Source organism: Sinohyriopsis cumingii, chromosome 4, assembly GCF_028554795.1.
Source record: "Sinohyriopsis cumingii isolate HCF-2022 chromosome 4, ASM2855479v2, whole genome shotgun sequence".
Classification (NCBI taxonomy): Eukaryota; Metazoa; Mollusca; class Bivalvia; order Unionida; family Unionidae; genus Sinohyriopsis; species Sinohyriopsis cumingii.
In genome coordinates, this window is record NC_142964.1 from 54603344 (window position 1) to 54622668 (window position 19325).

At 35.4% G+C, this 19325-nt stretch overlaps 1 protein-coding gene and 1 long non-coding RNA gene across 6 annotated transcripts in view; one reads left to right on the forward strand and one right to left on the reverse strand.

Moving 5' to 3' along the window:
- LOC149801189 (putative inhibitor of apoptosis) overlaps positions 1-5793 on the forward strand; it is a 32160-nt gene extending 26367 nt beyond the window's left edge. For all 5 annotated transcript variants that reach the window (XM_089955221.1, XM_089955222.1, XM_089955224.1 and 2 more), the window contains 3 exons: positions 1400-1517; positions 1920-2072; positions 3204-5793. In XM_089955221.1, the coding sequence (XP_089811347.1) occupies positions 1400-1517; positions 1920-2072; positions 3204-3403 (471 nt within the window). In that variant the 3' untranslated portion in view covers positions 3404-5793. The remainder of the gene's footprint in view (positions 1-1399; positions 1518-1919; positions 2073-3203) is intronic.
- Positions 5794-16709: 10916 nt separating this feature from the next.
- Positions 16710-17795, reverse strand: LOC149801190 (uncharacterized). The gene is made up of 2 exons (XR_016420588.1): positions 17628-17795; positions 16710-17270 (listed from the first exon to the last, which is right to left on the reverse strand). It is a non-coding gene; the product is annotated as an uncharacterized LOC149801190 (long non-coding RNA).
- Between the last annotated feature and the right edge of the window lie 1530 nt (positions 17796-19325).

The following is a 19325-nucleotide window of genomic DNA, read 5'->3' on the forward strand; positions in this document are numbered from 1 at the left end:
ATATAGTCGAGTTCACGGCACTGTCACCAGTAAGCAGAGGTGTCAGAAGAATTTCCCAGTTGAAATTTACATGGTTTCGATGTGTCTGGTCTTCCATCTCAACTGATATGGACTGCTCCAGTGGCCTAGTGGTTAGAGCGTCCATCTCGGAAGTGGGAGGTTATGTTAAAAAATTCCTAATCACACACACACACACACAGAGTTGATATGTGATCAAAGTATAAGGCTATACATAGACATTGTCAGTGTCTGACAAGCACAGAAAATATATAAGGCCCATGAAAAATGACCAGTCATATCCCATAACATTTCATCGAAGAGAGTAAGAAGGACTACAAAGTTGTTTCTCCCTTGAAATAAAGGGATGGTCTCACCTTTCGTGACAGCACCAACAAATCAAACATCTTAAATCTGCAGTTTGTTTCACAGTTAACCAATGGAGACATGTCACACCTACAAGACTCTGTAAATGGTCACATTTGCTCCATTCTTCATATTGTCGTCACAGAACAAGGGTCATGAGGTTGTTTTGTAACATCGACTGTCGCAGACCAGTTTGTGGTAAATTTCTGAAAGAAGCAGCTTTTTTTTTTCCTAGCCTTACAAGAATCTTAAAGATCCACTTAGACAGTGGCAAGATCATTGATGACTAGAAAACCTCCCTAGTTACTCCAAGAATGGAAACCCTTCTATCCAATTAATCTATCAGCCGATATTCTTGACTTTGTTCATGCATAAGACATTTGAAAACATACACAGCTCAGTCATGTCTCACACTTTGAACATAACAATACACTTTGTGATTGCCAGCAGAGTTCTGGAAAGAATGTCATGTGATTCACAATTTGTCTTCTTCAGACGGGACTTATCATTAGTCAACATATTCTTATTTTTTTGTGTGTAACCAGTTCTAGATAAAACAAAGAAACATTTTAAAACATTTATAATTATCATTATAGGGATGTTGATATTTTCTTTTGATATTAAATAAACACAAACATCAAGATCTCAGAAGTTATGTCTATCACTTTATTGGGTTTAATCTAAAATTACACAGAAGCTGAAATTTTTCTGTATTCCCAATATTTTACGTTTTGTTAAGTGTTACTTTCCTGTAGTTTTAAGACATAAAATTTTATAATTACAAACATTTCATCAACTGTAATTTTGGAATATTCTTACTGCCAGAAAAACATATAAATTTAAGGACTTCCAGAACTTTTATGTTTAATGCCACTTAATAAGGCATATGAGAATGATAGTCAATTTTTGTCTTTATTACTTGAATTGTTTAAATCAGCCAATGAGAATGATAGTCAATTTTGGGATAAAAATAATTGTAGAATGATAATGTGACAGCTTAAGATATCCAATTACATTTTTTGGGTCCACTTTTTAGGATTATAAAGAAAAGGAACCTGACCCAATGGAAAGTCTTGCTGTTGCTGCACTAAGAGACTTTGGAGTAGAAGAGACACTTATTCAGTATGCTGTAGACTATATGGTTAAGAATAACAGTGAGTATCATTTTTGGTAGTATGTATTAATACAAGTGTTTGGAAGGCATATGTCTAAGTTTGTGTGAATACAGGTGTTTAGAACACAGCATGTGACAGTGTCTTGGCCATTATGAGAAAAGCAAATGACTTGTGAATGTAATTTAAATCGTTTTGACTTTTTTCGTTAGAAACTGCAGCAAGTGTTCTCATTTGGTTATTTATTTTAAAGCTTTAAGCAAACTGTAAGAAGTTGCCTTGTTGCAAAAGTGTATCATATCTGTTTGTAAAATAATCGTATCTGTTTATAAAATAATCCTTTCAGATTTTGCATGGGACTTTTGTTCATTAGCAGGAAGTTTGCAATGATACTTATCTTTATGTAAATGGATCCTTTGTTAAAACAAAACTTTCTCTTGCCAGATTCAAAAGATTTCAGTAAGATAAAAGCAAAGGACTTAATGGAGATAGTTTGTGATGTTCAAGACGGAAAACTTTCCAAGCAGGATTCAGTGATAAAGAACTCAGAAACTACAAAGAATGCTCCAGCATTAAAAAGTGAAAACGAAACTCCAGGTATATATGTAATGACTGGAATTACTTGCACAAGGAATATAGGAGTAATACAGCATTAACGAAAAAAAAATTAAATTATCATATTTTGTTTTGGTTGAACTGTGGAAGCTATTTCTAATGTGCTTTTAGTGGCAGGGGTATCGATTTTAATAAAAGGTGTAGATGTAAAAGCTATATTCATAAGTCTCTGCTCTAATCCATCATTTAGAATGCCCACCAAAAGCCTGTGGTATAATGTCCATTCATCTGTCTGTTACTAATTTCTATTGTTTACATTACTTGAGTTGCCCAATATCTGTAATTACCAAATTCTTTGGACTGTCCCTGTTTTTTGTTGCCGACTATAGCAGCTTTTGCCCCCAGGGTTTAAAATTTTTCATAAAATAAATTCCCAAAATTGATTTGTGCATCTAATATATATAATGTGTAAAATAAACAAAAATCTACCTACTTACCCTATTTTTAAAACCAGTGCATTAGAAAACGCTCATATTTTTTCTTGAGCAAAAATATTCTTGCCAAAGTTTTACTTTTGTTGCTTATTACATATACTTTTTTTTTTTAAACATTTGTATTTTTGTTAGAACTGTAAGCATAATTAAAACTGTTGCTTAAAAGGATATGTATGATTTTTTTTCTGAATATAAACATATTGGTTAATTATAGACCAGATTATCAGATATTTTAGAGAATGTAAAAATGATTATCTTTATGATCATTATCAGGGAAACAAAATCTATATTTCCGTTTGGCCGACTATCCCCGTTTTTTATTGCTGACCCTACATTTTTTTCTGCCCCATGGTATAAATTTAAAAATAAATAAATCCTGAAGTTGATTTGTGCATTTAATTTAACAGCTTTTTCCCAGTACTTGAAGTTCTTGGTACATTATATATTCTAATCATTATAATATATGCCTTAAAAAACAAAACAAACATCCTACCTACCTACCTACCCTAATTTTATAACCAGTGCAGTATGAAAAAACTATATTTTTCCTTGTAAAAATAATATTAAAAGCATTCCTCTGTGTACTAAGATGAAAAATGTTCCAAGTTAGATTATGGAAAATGTTCCAGTCAGATTATTCCTATGGTTAATAATTACATATATTTTGTTTCATTTGCAGCAAACCTTGAATTTATCCAGAAAGAAACGGAAAGGTTAAAGGATGGCAGAACTTGTAAAATTTGCCTTGATTCACTGGCCTGTGTGATTTTTCTTCCTTGTGGACATATGGTATCATGCCCCCAGTGTGCCCCAGCTTTGTATAATTGTCCACTCTGTCGGAAAGACATCAAGGGAACTGTCAAAGCATTCTTTGCATGACTTGACTCCAGGAAGAACAACCAGTTCACTGGAAGCAACTGGTAGATATTCTCACATACCCACGTCAGCCGAGTCGAGACTCGAGCCCACACAGACAGAAGTGACATGTGAGTGATACGTAAAGTCATGCGTCTTAGACAGTTTGGATGCCTGGGTCCACCTCATAGGGAGAGCTTGAATCATTGAGGGATAAAAAGGCTTTAGATTTTATCATATAAAGAGCTGGAAAAAGAGAATAACAGAAATGAGTTTATGAAAAAGCGGACACTATTGTCAACTTTTGGAACAGGATTTTTGTTAAAGCTGTTTTACATTTCATGACTTTAACTTTTTGTAAGCAAAGAAAACAAGATTACTTTTAAAAAAGAAGATAAAACAAAAAAACAAAAAACAAAATTCAGTTCAAAAACACACTGAGATTTATGTGTGTGTGTGTCTTTTTGTGTAATATTTGTGAATGTACATGGCTGTGTGCATGGATGTATGTGGTGTGTGAGTAATGGAACATATGTAAAGATCGAGATGCAAAACAATTTCAGGTAAGGCCCCATACACCATCAGATGATAATGTAGTAGAAAATGTAAAATTATGCAAATTTAATTTCAATAAAAAAAAATTAAAAGAATTATTTTGAAAGAATAAAAAAGAAAAGAATGAACTTTTATCTTCAGAAATTGTTGAGAATAGTGCCTGAAGAAGATGACTAGATACCATCCCCCTCTGATAGTCAAGCACCAGTATTCTAGTCAGTGTTCCATTTTCATCCTCAGCTCCATATTTGATCAAAATCATCAATGCAGATCACCAGTGTTTTAATGTTCATAAAAAGAAACGTATACACCTACTATAGTGCAACCAATTATAATATTTCACCATTATCATGTGACAAGCTATTATAATTATATATTTTACATTTTGTCTCCAACTTCAAACTAAAGTTTATTCTAGCTGCTAAACACCATATTGGAAGGTGAAAATCTATATTTTACAGAAGGGATGTAAATATTGTCACCTGATTCCTATAGTGTTTTGCCTTGCTAACAATTTTCAATTTTCAGATTTATACCTGGCTAAACTAGGTTCTTCAAAAATGTTTACATCAGTATTTTGATTTTCATATTTATATCAAAATAGTATCTTCCCCAAAAATCGTTACAAAAGTTTTGTCTTGAGCATATTTCTTTTTATTTGTCTTGAAGACAAATGAAATATACATCCAGAAACAAATAACATCTGTAAATGTGACAAGTGTTTGTTTTTCAAATAAAAAATATGCATAATTTGTTGGTTGCTTTTGGTACAAAATATAAATAAAGATGGCTATTTTCACAATTTGAGAGATGATAAAATAAAGAGAAGTGGTAGGAAGTATGTTTAATGTTTATTATAATATCATTATCGACTCTTTATTCAGGGGAGATGATAAAATAGAGAAGAAATAAGCATCATTATACCATGATGATTATAACAGCAGCGGTAACAGCTACTGTCACATAAACAATAACAGCAATAAATAATAATAATAGGAACAGCAAAATGAAACAATCACGATCAAAATTATCATAATATTCATCATCAGCTAATTTTATTTTAAATGATATATTTTAAATCTACTTGCATATCATAATTTTCATGCAGCTTTTAACAAATAATTGGTCTGAAGCTGTGTTACTAGGGACTTGTATTGCACGTCTTGCAGAATGATGTATATGAATCACTTCCATTTGTCGCGCATGGAAACTCGGGCTATAAGAAGCTTGGAAAGAAGTTATATATTTCTTTGGCTTTAAAATTTTATCCCAATGTACATTTCTTTTAGACAATGTAGAATTGGTCACTGAACATAAGGATTCAACTTTGCAACAACTTTAAGATGCTTGTAAAGAATTTCTGTTCACTTCCATTCTGACTCACTGGGAAGTTTCAGATTTTTTTTTCTCTCAGAAGGAAACTGATTTTTCTCCTGCTTTTTTATGAAACAAATTTTTTTTCTGTGAGAAAAAAATCTATGCAGGAGTAGAGGATGAACAGTCGGATTTCAGGAATCTGTTTTGAGCCTGAGATTGGAGGATTATGCAATGGTTGGCACCATGTCCTGCAAGTCTAGACTCCTTTTTGCTCATTAGGCATGTTTTTGTGACCATTACTATTAATCAAACAAGAAGAGAGGGCTGGAATATAGTCCCTAGCTCACTGGAATCCTTGTGAAATTAAAAATATATTAACAACACGTGCTTAAAAAGGTCCTGGCAAAACATCAAAATATCAAAATAATATGTAGAATTAATAACATAATCATATTACAGTTTTTTAAATTCTGCATGTATGTTTGTTTCAGTCAACAAATAAATATTAAAAAGATGAAGAAATAAAAGAAGTAAAACAAGAAGTCTGCTTTGATATTTTATTTTTTCAATTTCTGTCCTTTCTTTGAAATCTGTCTTGTACAATACAGTATCTACTGGCATCATTAAGGCATCTTCTCTTTGACATGACAATGTACCAATAAACTTTCTACTGGCATCAGTATAGCATATCTTTGACATGACAATGTACCAATAAACTATCTACTGGCATCATTATGGCATCTTCTCTTGGACATGACAATGTGCCAATACAATATCTACTGGCATCAGTATGGCATCTCTTTCACATGACAATCTTCCAATACAGGTTACTGAAATATCTACTGGCATCTTCTCTTTGACATGACAATGTACCAATAAACTATCTACTGGCATCAGTATAGCATATCTTTGACATGACAATGTACCAATAAACTATCTACTGGCATCAGTATGGCATATCTTTGACATGACAATGTACCAATAAAATATCTACTGGCATCAGTATGGCATATCTTTGACATGACAATGTACAAGTACAATATATACCGGCATCAGTATGGCATCTTCTCTTTGACATGTCAATGTACCAATACAATATCATAATGGCATCTTTTTGACATGACAATGTACCAATAAAATATCTACTGGCATTAGCATGACATCTCTTTGACATGACACTGTGCCAATACAGGTTACTGAAATATCTACTGGCATCTTCTCTTTTGACATGACAATGTACCAATACAATATCTACTGTCATCAGTATGGCATCTTCTCTTTGACATGACAATGTACCAGTAAAATATCTACTGGCATCAGCATGTCATCTCTTTGACATGACAATGTACCAATCAAATGTATACTTGCATCAGTATGGCATCTTTTCTTTGACATGAAAATATACCAATCAAATAGATACTGGCATGAGTAGGTCATCTTCTCTTTGACATGACAATGTACCAATAGAATATCTACTGGCATCAGTATGGCATCTCTATGCCATGACGGTGTACCAATGCAATATCAACTGAGATCAGTATGGCATCTTCTCTTTGACATGACAATGTACCAATAAAATATCTACTGGCATCATTATGGCATCTCTTTGACATGGCAATCTACCAATACAGGTTACTGAAATATCTACTGGCATTTTCTCTTTGACATGACAATGTATCAATACAGTATCTACTGGCATCAGTATGGCATCTTCTCTTTGACATGACAATGTACCAATAAACTATTTACTGGCATCAGTATGGCATCTTCTCTTTGACATGACAATGTACCAATCAAATATATACTGGCATCAGTTTCTCTTTGACGTGACAATGTACCAATACAATATCTATTGGCATCAGTATGGCATCTTCTCTTTGACATGATAATGTACCAATGGGGGTCCCGAGTGGCCAAGTGGTCTAACGTACTCTCTGTTATGGATCACTGCCATCTCACCTCTGTGTTGGTTCGAGTCTAGGATTCAGCCAATGTGGGTATGTGAGAAAGTTTGCCAGTAGCTTCTCGTGGGTGAGTGGTTCTTCCTGGTGTTTTTCTGGGTTCTTCCTCCACCATTAATACTGGCCGCCATGTATAGCCTATCGTGTGCTGAAAACGGGGTTAAACCCCACAACAACAATAATGTACCAATACAATATCTACTGGCATCAGTATGGCATCTCTTTGACATGACAATGTACCAATGCAATATCTAATGGCATCAGTTTGGCATCTTTGCTTTGACATGACAATGTACCAATAAAATATCTACCGGCATCATTATGGCATCTCATTGACATGACAATCTACCATTACAGGTTACTGAAATGTCTACTGCCATCTTCTCTTTGACATGACAATGTACCAATAAACTATCTACTGGCATCGGTATGGCATATCTTTGATATGACAATGTACCAATACAATATCTACTGGCATCAGTATGGCATCTCTTTGACATGACAATGTACCAATACAATATCTACTGGCATCATTATGGCATCTTTTTGACATGACAAGTACCAATCAAATATCTACTGGCATCAGGAGGGCATCTTCTCTTTGATATGACAATGTGCCAATACAATATCTACTGGCATAAGTATGGCATCTCCTTGACATGACAATCTAACAATACAGGTTACTGAAATTTCTACTGGCATCTTCTCTTTGACATGACAATGTACCAATACAATATGTACTGGCATCAGTATGGTATTTCTTTGACATGACAATGTACCAATACAATATCTACTGGCATCAGTATGGCATCTTCTCTTTGACATGACAATGTACCAATACAATATCTACTTACATCAGTATGTCATCTTGCCTTTGACATCACAATATATCAATAAAGCTTCAGTCTTGTAAAAGCCAAACGGCAAAGGTAACATTGCAGGTCCAGATGAAAAATCACACAAATTTGGACAGTCTGTGTCCTTGAACTTCTTAGAGGTCTGACTCGCAAAGATGTGTGATAGTTCCATAAAAGGGAGAATTTTTTTTTACATCAAAATGACGCCTCAATTACTGAACAGTGTCACTGTGAATGAAAACATTGATAAGAAGTCAAGGGTTATGTGGGAAACTGCACCGTAAATACATACGTTGATGATACTTGCTCATTTTAGTATAAAACGTACATCAGGTACCTGATTAAAAAAAAAAGAATTCGTTTCCATTACAAGATGTTCTAAAATCTGTCAAGCAGGGAAATTGGGTACAGGTATTTTATAACTGATGTACGCCAAATATTAAGTGATGTTGAGCCTTGGCACTTGTTAAGGGAAGAAAATGCACTAATATTTATTGTCAAGGTGCTAATCTGAATCTACCCGGCCCGGGGACGAGTATATTCTGAATCTACTCGGCCCGGGGACGAGTATATAGTAAAGATTTACTTGGCCAGATAACTGACTCTTTTTGACTGTGTTTAAAATTCTGTACATTATTCATCATGTGTGAACATATGATCTGCAGATTTTGTGGTTTTGAAAATACGTTTGCCAATTTTTCTTTTTATATCCAATAAGACAATTTATATTCATCAACTGGCGTAAGTGGGCGAGAATGTATATGTTTAGATAGCGTTAGGGTAAGTTAGTATGAATGTATGTGTTTAAAAGGCAGATGTGACAATGTCTGGTGGTTTAAGGTGGCTTGAATGCACATGTTTAGACTCCAGCATGCGACAGGTGCCTGGTTTAAGCTGGCGTGAATGTATTCGATTTCGTGTGACAGTGTCTAGTGCAAGTCCACGTGAACGCGTGTTTAGACACCAGCACATGATAGTGTTTTAAAATGTTTAGACCCCCACATTTGGTGTTCGTTCACGTGAATATTGATTTTGAGGTATAGGCAAGAAAGCCAGAACATTATCACCAGGCTGAAAACTGTTTTTTGTTTGTTGTAGTTTTGCCATACCTTACTTTCATTTGTGATAGGGTAGACCGAAGATTATTTCTTGCCACCTCACAAGCGTTCGCCAGTTTGTATTTAAAATCAGACATAATCCAGTAAACTATTCTCTGATTCATCTGTTAAAAGAAGTTTCTCTTTCAGCAATTTTAATGGTTTACAAACAGTTTGTCCAGAAACAAGCTCAAAAGGGTTAAACCCCAAGAACTCTTGAACTCGGTTCCTAACATGAAAACAACAGTAAATGAAAACTTTCGTCCCAGTCTTTCATTGTACTAAAGCAATATGACTTTATCACATGTAAACAACAGTAAATGAAAACTTTCGTCCCAGTCTTTCATTGTACTAAAGCAATATGACTTTATCACATGTAAACAACAGTAAATGAAAACTTTCGTCCCAGTCTTTCATTGTACTAAAGCAATATGACTTTATCACATGTAAACAACAGTAAATGAAAACTTTCGTCCCAGTCTTTCATTGTACTAAAGCAATATGACTTTATCACATGTAAACAACAGTAAATGAAAACTTTCGTCCCAGTCTTTCATTGTACTAAAGCAATATGACTTTATCACATGTAAACAACAGTAAATGAAAACTTTCGTCCCAGTCTTTCATTGTACTAAAGCAATATGACTTTATCACATGTAAACAACAGTAAATGAAAACTTTCGTCCCAGTCTTTCATTGTACTAAAGCAATATGACTTTATTACATGTAAACAACAGTAAATGAAAACTTTCGTCCCAGTCTTTCATTGTACTAAAGCAATATGACTTTATCACATGTAAACAACAGTAAATGAAAACTTTCGTCCCAGTCTTTCATTGTACTAAAGCAATATGACTTTATCACATGTAAACAACAGTAAATGAAAACTTTCGTCCCAGTCTTTCATTGTACTAAAGCAATATGACTTTATTACATGTAAACAACAGTAAATGAAAACTTTCGTCCCAGTCTTTCATTGTACTAAAGCAATATGACTTTATCACATTCTTTAAAGTCTGATGAAATCTTTCCAACGCTCCGTGGCTTTCAGGGCGATGAAATCTTTCCAACACTCCGTGGCTTTCAGGGTGATGAAATCTTTCCAACGCTCCGTGGCTTTCAGGGTGATGAAATCTTTCCAACTCTCCGTGGCTTTCAGGGTGATGAAATCTTTCCAACGCTCCGTGGCTTTCAGGGTGATGAAATCTTTCCAACGCTCCGTGGCTTTCAGGGTGATGAAATCTTTCCAGCTCTCCGTGGCTTTCAGGGTGATATGCAGAAGACTGAGATTGTTGGATACCTAATATTATATTAATAACTTGTTGGAAGAATCATGAAGTGAAATGAGAACCTTGATTGGACGGATTTGGGAAAGCTAACGAGTATAAAGAACTTAATACTCCGTAAAGGTAATTTCCTTTGGAAACCTAGTCGACGAGCACATCATGGTCAACAGGTATGAATTGTCTGACTTGATCTTATGTAAGAGATCTACATAGTCTACCTTTTTTTCTGGTCAATGGTTCATCAATGCAGGAAAAGGTTGTAAGTGAGCTTTAGATATGTTTGGTTGGTCCTTCCTACCATTTGACAAGCGTGACAAGATCTACAGTTTTAGAAACATCGCTCTTAATTTGCGGTCAATAAAAATGATGTAAGATCTTGTGATATGTTTTACTGACTCCTAAGTGACCAGCAAAAAGAATTCACGGGCTGAAGTATCATCTAAATTTTAATTTTAAGTGATGCTTAAAATGTAGGACCATCTTCCACATATTTTGTTCATACTATTGTCAAAGTTACCATTATTTTGCGTAATAGAGGATGACATGTTTAAAATGCTGTAATCGCTTCTAAGATATATTCATAACTCACGAGTATTAATTAGATTGTCTGTTAGCTCGCCAGATTTTTAAAGTCTTCAAGATCACAATAAGTTCTTAATGAAGTCTGATAAATTTTAACTTTTTTTCATGCTAGTGTTTTTCCTTACTTTATTATCTCGTCGTAGGCGAAATTGGGACGGGGATAATTATTTGTCCGTTTGTTTCTTTATTCATTTGTTTCCTTCTCATTATTTTTCACCCAACACTGATGAAAATTGGTATTTTGATGGATATGAAGAAGAGTTACTCAACCATGCCAAATCTAGGTGACTATGACTGAATTTACATGTTTGAGTGATTTGCATTTTCCACTGTTCATTCACTACACCATCAACATGTTGAACTATTACATTTGTACTCATGCAAACTTGTATGTGGGTACATCTGATTGAAAGAAACTCAACTGAGACAAAACTAGGTAACTGTGTCTGAGTCTGCACACTCGACTGACTTGCATATTTAAGATTTTCTGTTTACCAGTGTTATATTCTGTAAAATTGAAATTTGTAGTTTGAAAGTGATCCTAACTTATTGGCATTAGAGTTGGGTTTTTTTAATAAATTTTTTTGCTTACTCAAATTAATCTATCGGTGCCTTTCTTTGTTTTTATTTCTAACGATCCATGCAAATTCAGGACTATTATAAAATTGTAGTAATATCAAATTTTCCTCAATGTTATGATATCTATAGGTCCTAATTTATACTTGTTCATCGTTAAATTTAATACAAAAATAAATAAATTATTAATAACTATGTACTCATCTAGGAACTATGAATCGACGAAATCTGTCATCAAATAATTACAAACTGATAATAAATGATACAAAAACACTGTGAAATTGGCATATTGCAATCTTAATTCACTTTCCAGGAAGTTAAATAAAAGAAGCAAAACCATTTCGACAGTCTGGTTGTTACTATACTTCGACACTTAGACATTATTGGGACACTCCGATACCATGCTATATATTTTACCACACACACACACACACACATACACGGTATGGTTAAAATGGCATGATATACAAAATGTGTACATGTATCCTATTATTAGTAACCAGTGCTACCCTTGGATATAAATAAAGTCAACATGGTAGGGTAGGTATTGTCTTTGTTGATCTAAAAAGAAAAAAATGCACAAATTAAATTTATTAAATGTGTCATCCTCGACTCGAAAATGGTTCCGGTCTTACAATAATATTCGTTAGCCAGAGGCGTAGCTGGGGGGGGGGGGTGGCAGGGGGGTACATATGTCCCCGGGTGCCAAGGTACAGGGGCTCCAAAATGAGGCTTATAACGTTACATTATAATAAGTAAACAAGGGTAATATTCAAAAATGTGATTAAACGGGGAGGGGGCTGGGGCGCCAATTTTATAGTTCGTCCCCGGGCGCAAAATATCATAGCTACGCCTCTGTCGTCAGCAAATGTTAAATGAGGCAACCAGTCATCCAAACCTCAATATACCATTACAAAAATGTCAAGGGGTAATGCGTTGGTCCTGTCTTGTTGATAATATAAATCAATGACCTTGCATTATATAAAAAAAAATAATTCTAATGCTGACGACACATCTTAGTGTTATAAGAGAAACAATCTAACAGAAATGGGAATTGTATCGAAAAAATTAAATGATTTAGTAAACTGATGTCATAAAAACAATTAATATGTCCTGTATCGGCAACATTTGGAGACCCAAATCTAAAATATGTTTACAGCATTGTTAATCGTTCAGACCAGAGCGTAAAGTAACGTGTAAAAATTCCCTGTACTGTATTGTGTCATTCAAAAGTGACATCCGTAAAATTCCTACCCGGCTGTCTGAGCGAAGAGTAAGAAAAATGAATGTATTATACCTGGAAAATTCTAGTAGACATTACATATAATTATATTTTGGCGTAGTAATTTTAATGATTTCAGAAACTTGTGTGATACGGAAATGTTGTCTTATCCCTGCATGAGATGGCAATGCACACAAATATGATTGGTTCCGTATATCAATGTGTAAGGCAACACCAACGCATACTACGATCCAGCGATATAGGGATATTAAAAAGATACAAAAAGAGTGGTTCTTCATATCAGTGTAAGACAGCGTCAGTCTATGATACAACCTCAGGGCAGGGGCGTACCTAAAGTATTTAGTACCCGGGGAAGATATTTCTTTGGCACCCACACAAATAATTTTAAAATGTAAACACACAGAAAAATATATTATGTAGATTTGTAACCAGTAGAGTGCTGTCATAAGCAAATTGGAAATAACTTTTCCTTTGGAGAATTTTTTAATTTGAAAACTTGTACTGGTACATCAACTTTCTCGATGGCACCCCCCAACCAATTTCTGGCTGTCACCCGAGGTGGACCGCCCCTCTCGCACCCACCTAAGTACGCCACTGCATCAGGGACACATGCATACTTTAAAAAAATAATATTAGCGGTCTATAAACGTTTTTTTATATATAAAGATACTAAATTTAGAATGGACAAAATAAAAGAATACTCTGCTTTAATCTTATTGCACATTTCTGTGCATCATTGCTTAAGGTAGCACCAATGCCTACTAGGTTCCACCGACCTTAAGATAGCACCAATGCCTACTACGTTCCATCGACCTTAAGACAGCACCAATGCCTACTACGTTCCACCGACCTTAAGATAGCACAATGCCTACTAGGTTCCACCGACCTTAAGATAGCACCAATGCCTACTACGTTCCATCGACCTTAAGACAGCACCAATGCCTACTACGTTCCACCGACCTTAAGATAGCACAATGCCTACTAGGTTCCACCGACCTTAAGATAGCACCAATGCCTACTACGTTCCACCGACCTTAAGACAGCACCAATGCCTACTAGGTTCCACCGACCTTAAGATAGCACCAATGCCTACTAGGTTCCACCGACCTTAAGATAGCACAATGCCTACTACGTTCCACCGACCTTAAGATAGCACCAATGCCTACTACGTTCCATCGACCTTAAGACAGCACCAATGCCTACTACGTTCCACCGACCTTAAGATAGCACCAATGCCTACTACGTTCCACCGACCTTAAGATAGCACAATGCCTACTACGTTCCACCTACATTAAGACAGCACCAATGCCTGCTACGTTCCACCGACCTTAAGATAGCACAATGCCTACTACGTTCCACCGACCTTAAGATAGCACCAATGCCTACTACATTCCATCGACCTTAGGATAATGTTTTGCTTTTCTGTTATTTATTAATATGAGTGGCTTAAAAAATTCTCATTTATATGGATACGAAATTTAAAACTCAATGTTGTTCAGTAATGATTGGTCCAGTGACATAGGATATTTATGAAATATATGAGAGGTCCAGAAATTGTTCACGTATTTGCTATATGAGATGAAATTATAAAAAAGAAGAAAAAGGACAATATAACATATAGCGCTGCCAGTTTGTGTACAACTTCCTAAGGACATTCTGGAAAGTCGCTATTGGACTAAGTACGTTTTATGCAGGGTTACTACAGTTATATATATAACCCGGATGATTGGAGATGATTGACCTTTCGCTTGAGCAGACATTACCAAGTACTATGAATCAGCATAGCACATCAAATAAAATCGGATTTTACCCTGTGTGAATGTGTTCAAATTGTTAGGGAATACTAAAAATTCATAACAAATGGTTGAAAACTCTTTCAGTTATGAAGATTTTTTTTTTTTTAATGTGATATACAGTGACAGTCGGATAGGTGACTGATATTAGGCCTGAAAATCCGCGAAATTAATATGTATATTCATAAACCTTTGCTTGCCGGTGTTTTATTGTTTTATATTCGGCCTAGTGACGTCAGTGCGAATAGAGTCTCTATTCTTCGAACAATGTAGCATGATTGAGAGAAACAAGATTCAACACTAAATGACAGAGAAACCAGATTCAACACTAAATGACAGAGAAACCAGATTCAACACTAAATGACAGAGAAATCAGATTCAACACTAAATGACAGAGAAATCAGATAACATGAGAACATTTATTAAGTTAATCAGATTTGACTTTTATAATACAGTACTGAGTGATCTGCGTTTTTTTATGGATTAGGATGTAAACAGGAGAAGACAAAGCACTTACCAATATGGTATGGAGTAACCATCATAGGGAATGTGATTAAAACTGGATTTTTAAATTTGTTACTTACGCTTTATGACTTATCAAGATACAATCATCAGATCGGAAATTACAAAGGGATTCGCACGGCCATATGTAGTACATATTTATGCTATTTATATAAGACAGCTTACTAAACATTACACACTGATCCAGTAAAATCCTTTCAGTGACAACCAACCAACTAACCAACCAAGATTGGCGGTTTAACTTAGAACACTACTCTGATCGAAATATCGAAACATGTTAAGAACTTGATAAGAATGACACAAGTTGGGCAAATTATGATTGAGGTCTAATAAGGTGTTTTTTTCTCCTACTGACAGTTTATTTCTTAATGTTCAACACATTTTGTTTAATAGACTTATTTAGTTCTTTTTCACTGTTAGACGTAATTATGTCATAACGTTGATTGTACGGCCCACCTCCCGGAAACGTCGGCAATGACCGGGTTAAATGTGACAAAATTGTTTCGAAATTTTGCAAAGTCCGTGTAGCGTTTAAAAGCCTCCAAACGTAGAAGAAGTACCTGATGTATGAAGTTGAAACTACGGGGCCTTAGTTTGGATCTCTCGAATATCATTAGCTGTAATACAGGACAGGTTTATGAGAATTCATCAAACCCAATGAGTATAAGAATTTTCCATTACAGCAGAGTTAAATTTGTAACCAATCATGATCTAGCTGTATCTATCGGGAAGAGCTAAAAATAGCTCGCAAAGTATTACCGAAATCACGAAATTACACTAGCAAAAATTTGACTTACATGAGTTATTTTCAACTTGATTCCGGAAATTACTTCATTTAGATCACAAGAAAAGACTGTTTTTATTGTATTGTTTGAAATAGCAACACTGATACTATCCTTAGCGTTTCATTTTAATGCTATTTATAGCAACAAGCTTGGAAAGAACATCGTGACAAAAATAACCGAACTTGGCAATTAACCTTCAGAAGTAAAATGGGCGTGGAATCACAAATTAATCCCACAATGCATCGCAAGCAATGTATATATATATATATATATATATATATATATATATATATATATATATATATATATATATATACGCATCCTGGCAATATGCATATGTTCACATATTCCACATAGATCATTTGAGATGAAGTTAGAATGAACTGATTTCCCCATAATACAGTTCTGCCCCTCCTCAGTCAACTTATTTTGCATGTTATCTAGAAGTATGCAATAAAGTGATTTTGCAATCAATACTTCTACTTTGTAGAATTGATTTTAGTCCATTATCGATCTGGGTGTAACAAGATAACCAGGTGGGATTTTCGGATTCACAACAGAACACTTTTGACGACGATATAAATACAGTGTTTAAAAATGGATGACTTGAATGAGCAATTAATTATGAATATGTGCTTGTATATATAATCAAAATATTGGATTTAATAAACATAAGAAATCACAGACTTAATGATGAAAAATACAAATAAATTAATTTAGCAAATACAAAGACATGGGGTGAATGGTTCACAACGATTTGACAATGAAACGATGAATATAGTTTACTCAAGTAGTAAACAATGTAAAATTTTACTCATGTAGTAAAATTAATTCACTCAGGTAGTGAAATTATGGTGATAAAAAAGGAAGATATACAACTTATCTTTTCAGTCCCGAAAGATACAATGGGTTTTACGAACCCCAAAATTAGCCCACGGCTAACAAATTACATGTAAAGAGATACACTCCGTCATCAGTACACTTTATTTCAGCTCCACGGCTGCTACATTTCAGCTTCATAGCTGCTACGGTTAATTCATGTGGTTGGCTTTACAGCTTGCACCACGTCGATCCCGATCACTGATAACTTTGAACGCTCGGGTCACTCTAGATACTCTGGATACTCCAGACAGCTCTACACAGCTCTACACACTCCGGACACTCGGAACACATCGTACACTCGGAACACTCCGAACATTAGATGCTCCGGACATTAGACCCTCCGGACACCCCGGACATTATACCCTCCGGACATTAGACACTTCGGACATTAGACACTTCGGACGCTAGACATTAGACACTCCAGACGCTAGACAGCTGAAAATATATCCAATACCGTGTACTATACATAGCACGGGCATATAAGGTAAAACTTAAAGACGTTATACACGGTAAGTTTATATATATATATATATATTACATTATCAGCACAATAATTACAAAACAACAGGTTCAGATTTAAACTTAACCCTGCTCGATAAGAATCCCCATATACTAAACAGTTCTTAAAAATGTAGCTTTACATTACTAATAAAAATTACTTGCTAAATGGCAAACAAGAATAGAAATATGTGCATTATACTGCGTAAACCATAGCTACATAGCACAGATTCAAAAATAAACGTGGTAATAGTAGTTATAACTTACAGACTAGAAATTAATAAACTTACAAACCTCTACAGCTGAAGATGTGCAAGTCCTTGAAGCAGACTGCTGGCTGACAAGACCATCCGTATTGTAAAGAAATGTACGTACGGCGAGGTATTTATACACAGACATAGTCTGTGCATTGTAGGCATTCGGTTCGTCTCATCGAGAGCACTTTCCCACGTACGGCATGGGATGAACCGAACTCACTATTTCGAAATACGACAAAATATACATAAATCACCCTCGGGAATCGTTGTACGCAAAAAACGAAACCCGAGTACACGTATTCAATAAACAAAAGAATTTAATTCCGTTGCAATACCTCCCCCTATAAAAAAAAGTGGTAACACTTTTAGAAAAATCACAGAATGTGAACATAAACAATTGTTAAAACTTCCACTTTGAATACTGAACGAAAATGATCTGCTAATTACACCCTACTTAAAAAATCAGCACCCACATTTTCCGATCCTCGAATCTCCTCGATCCGGAAACTATACGGTTGTAAACACAACGCCCAACGCATCAATCTTGCATTGGCGACCTTTGCTTTGTTCAAGTATAAGAGTGGCTGTTGGTCCGTTTGTACGGTAAATTTCTTCCTGAAAAGGTACGTATGGAATTTTCCTATCCCCCATACTAAGGCTACTCACTCCTTCTCAATCACGGAGTAGTTTTGCTCCCTAGAGAGCAATTTCCTACTTGCTCCTGTAGCAAAACAGCCCCAAGACCCGTATAGGACGCATCGGTCCTCAGCATAAAAGCTTTGTTCAATTCTGGCAGCTTTAAGATTGGTGTACTTACCAGTTTATGTTTTAAAGTGCTAAATGTTTTTTTTTTCCTGGCACACACCCCAGGGAACTTTATTCGGTTGCCCTTTCCTAGTCGAGTCTATTAATGGGCTGACAATAGCCGTAAAATTGGGGGAGACATTTCCTGTAAAACCCAATCAAACCAAGGAAAGATCTTACTTGTTTCTTAGTTTCTGGTCTAGGTGCATCTTTGATTGCTCATATTTTATCTGGGTGAGGTTTCAACTGACCTAGTCCACTTACGAGATGTCCCAAACACTCTAGGCTAAAATACCCTATACTACATTTGGTGGGCTTAGCTATAAGATTTGTAGTGTGAAGTCTATCGAACAGATCCCGTAATATCTTAACGTGTTCATCCCATGTATGTGTATAAACAAAGATATCATCTACGAAACTGTCGATGTTTTCCATACCGTTTAACAGTTTGCGCATGAGACGAACGCACGACGCACCGGAGTTGACTAAACCGAAAGGCATGACTTTAAATTGATAAAGACCTTTGGGAGTCGCGAATGCCGTTAACTCTCGGGCATTATCAGTGACTGGTATCGGCCAATATCCCTTGGTAAGGTCTATTTGGAAATGAATTTATGACCTGCCAAGTTTGAAAATAAACTTTCCATGTCTGTCATTGGTTCTGCGTCGAACATTGATTTTGTTCAATTGCCGAAAGTCAATGCAAAAACTGTTCGTTCCGTCTTTCTTTTCTGACTAACACAACGGGGAACGAGTAAGGGGAGCTGGAAGGTTCGATCACTTCCTGGTCTAACATTTTCCCCACTTCTTCGTTGATTGTCTGCCACGCATTAAAGGGTATTGGATATCCTTTAATCCTGATCGGCTCAGAGGTATTCAACTTGATCTCGTGTTGAATCAATCCAGTACGGCCTGGTTTGTCCGTAAACAC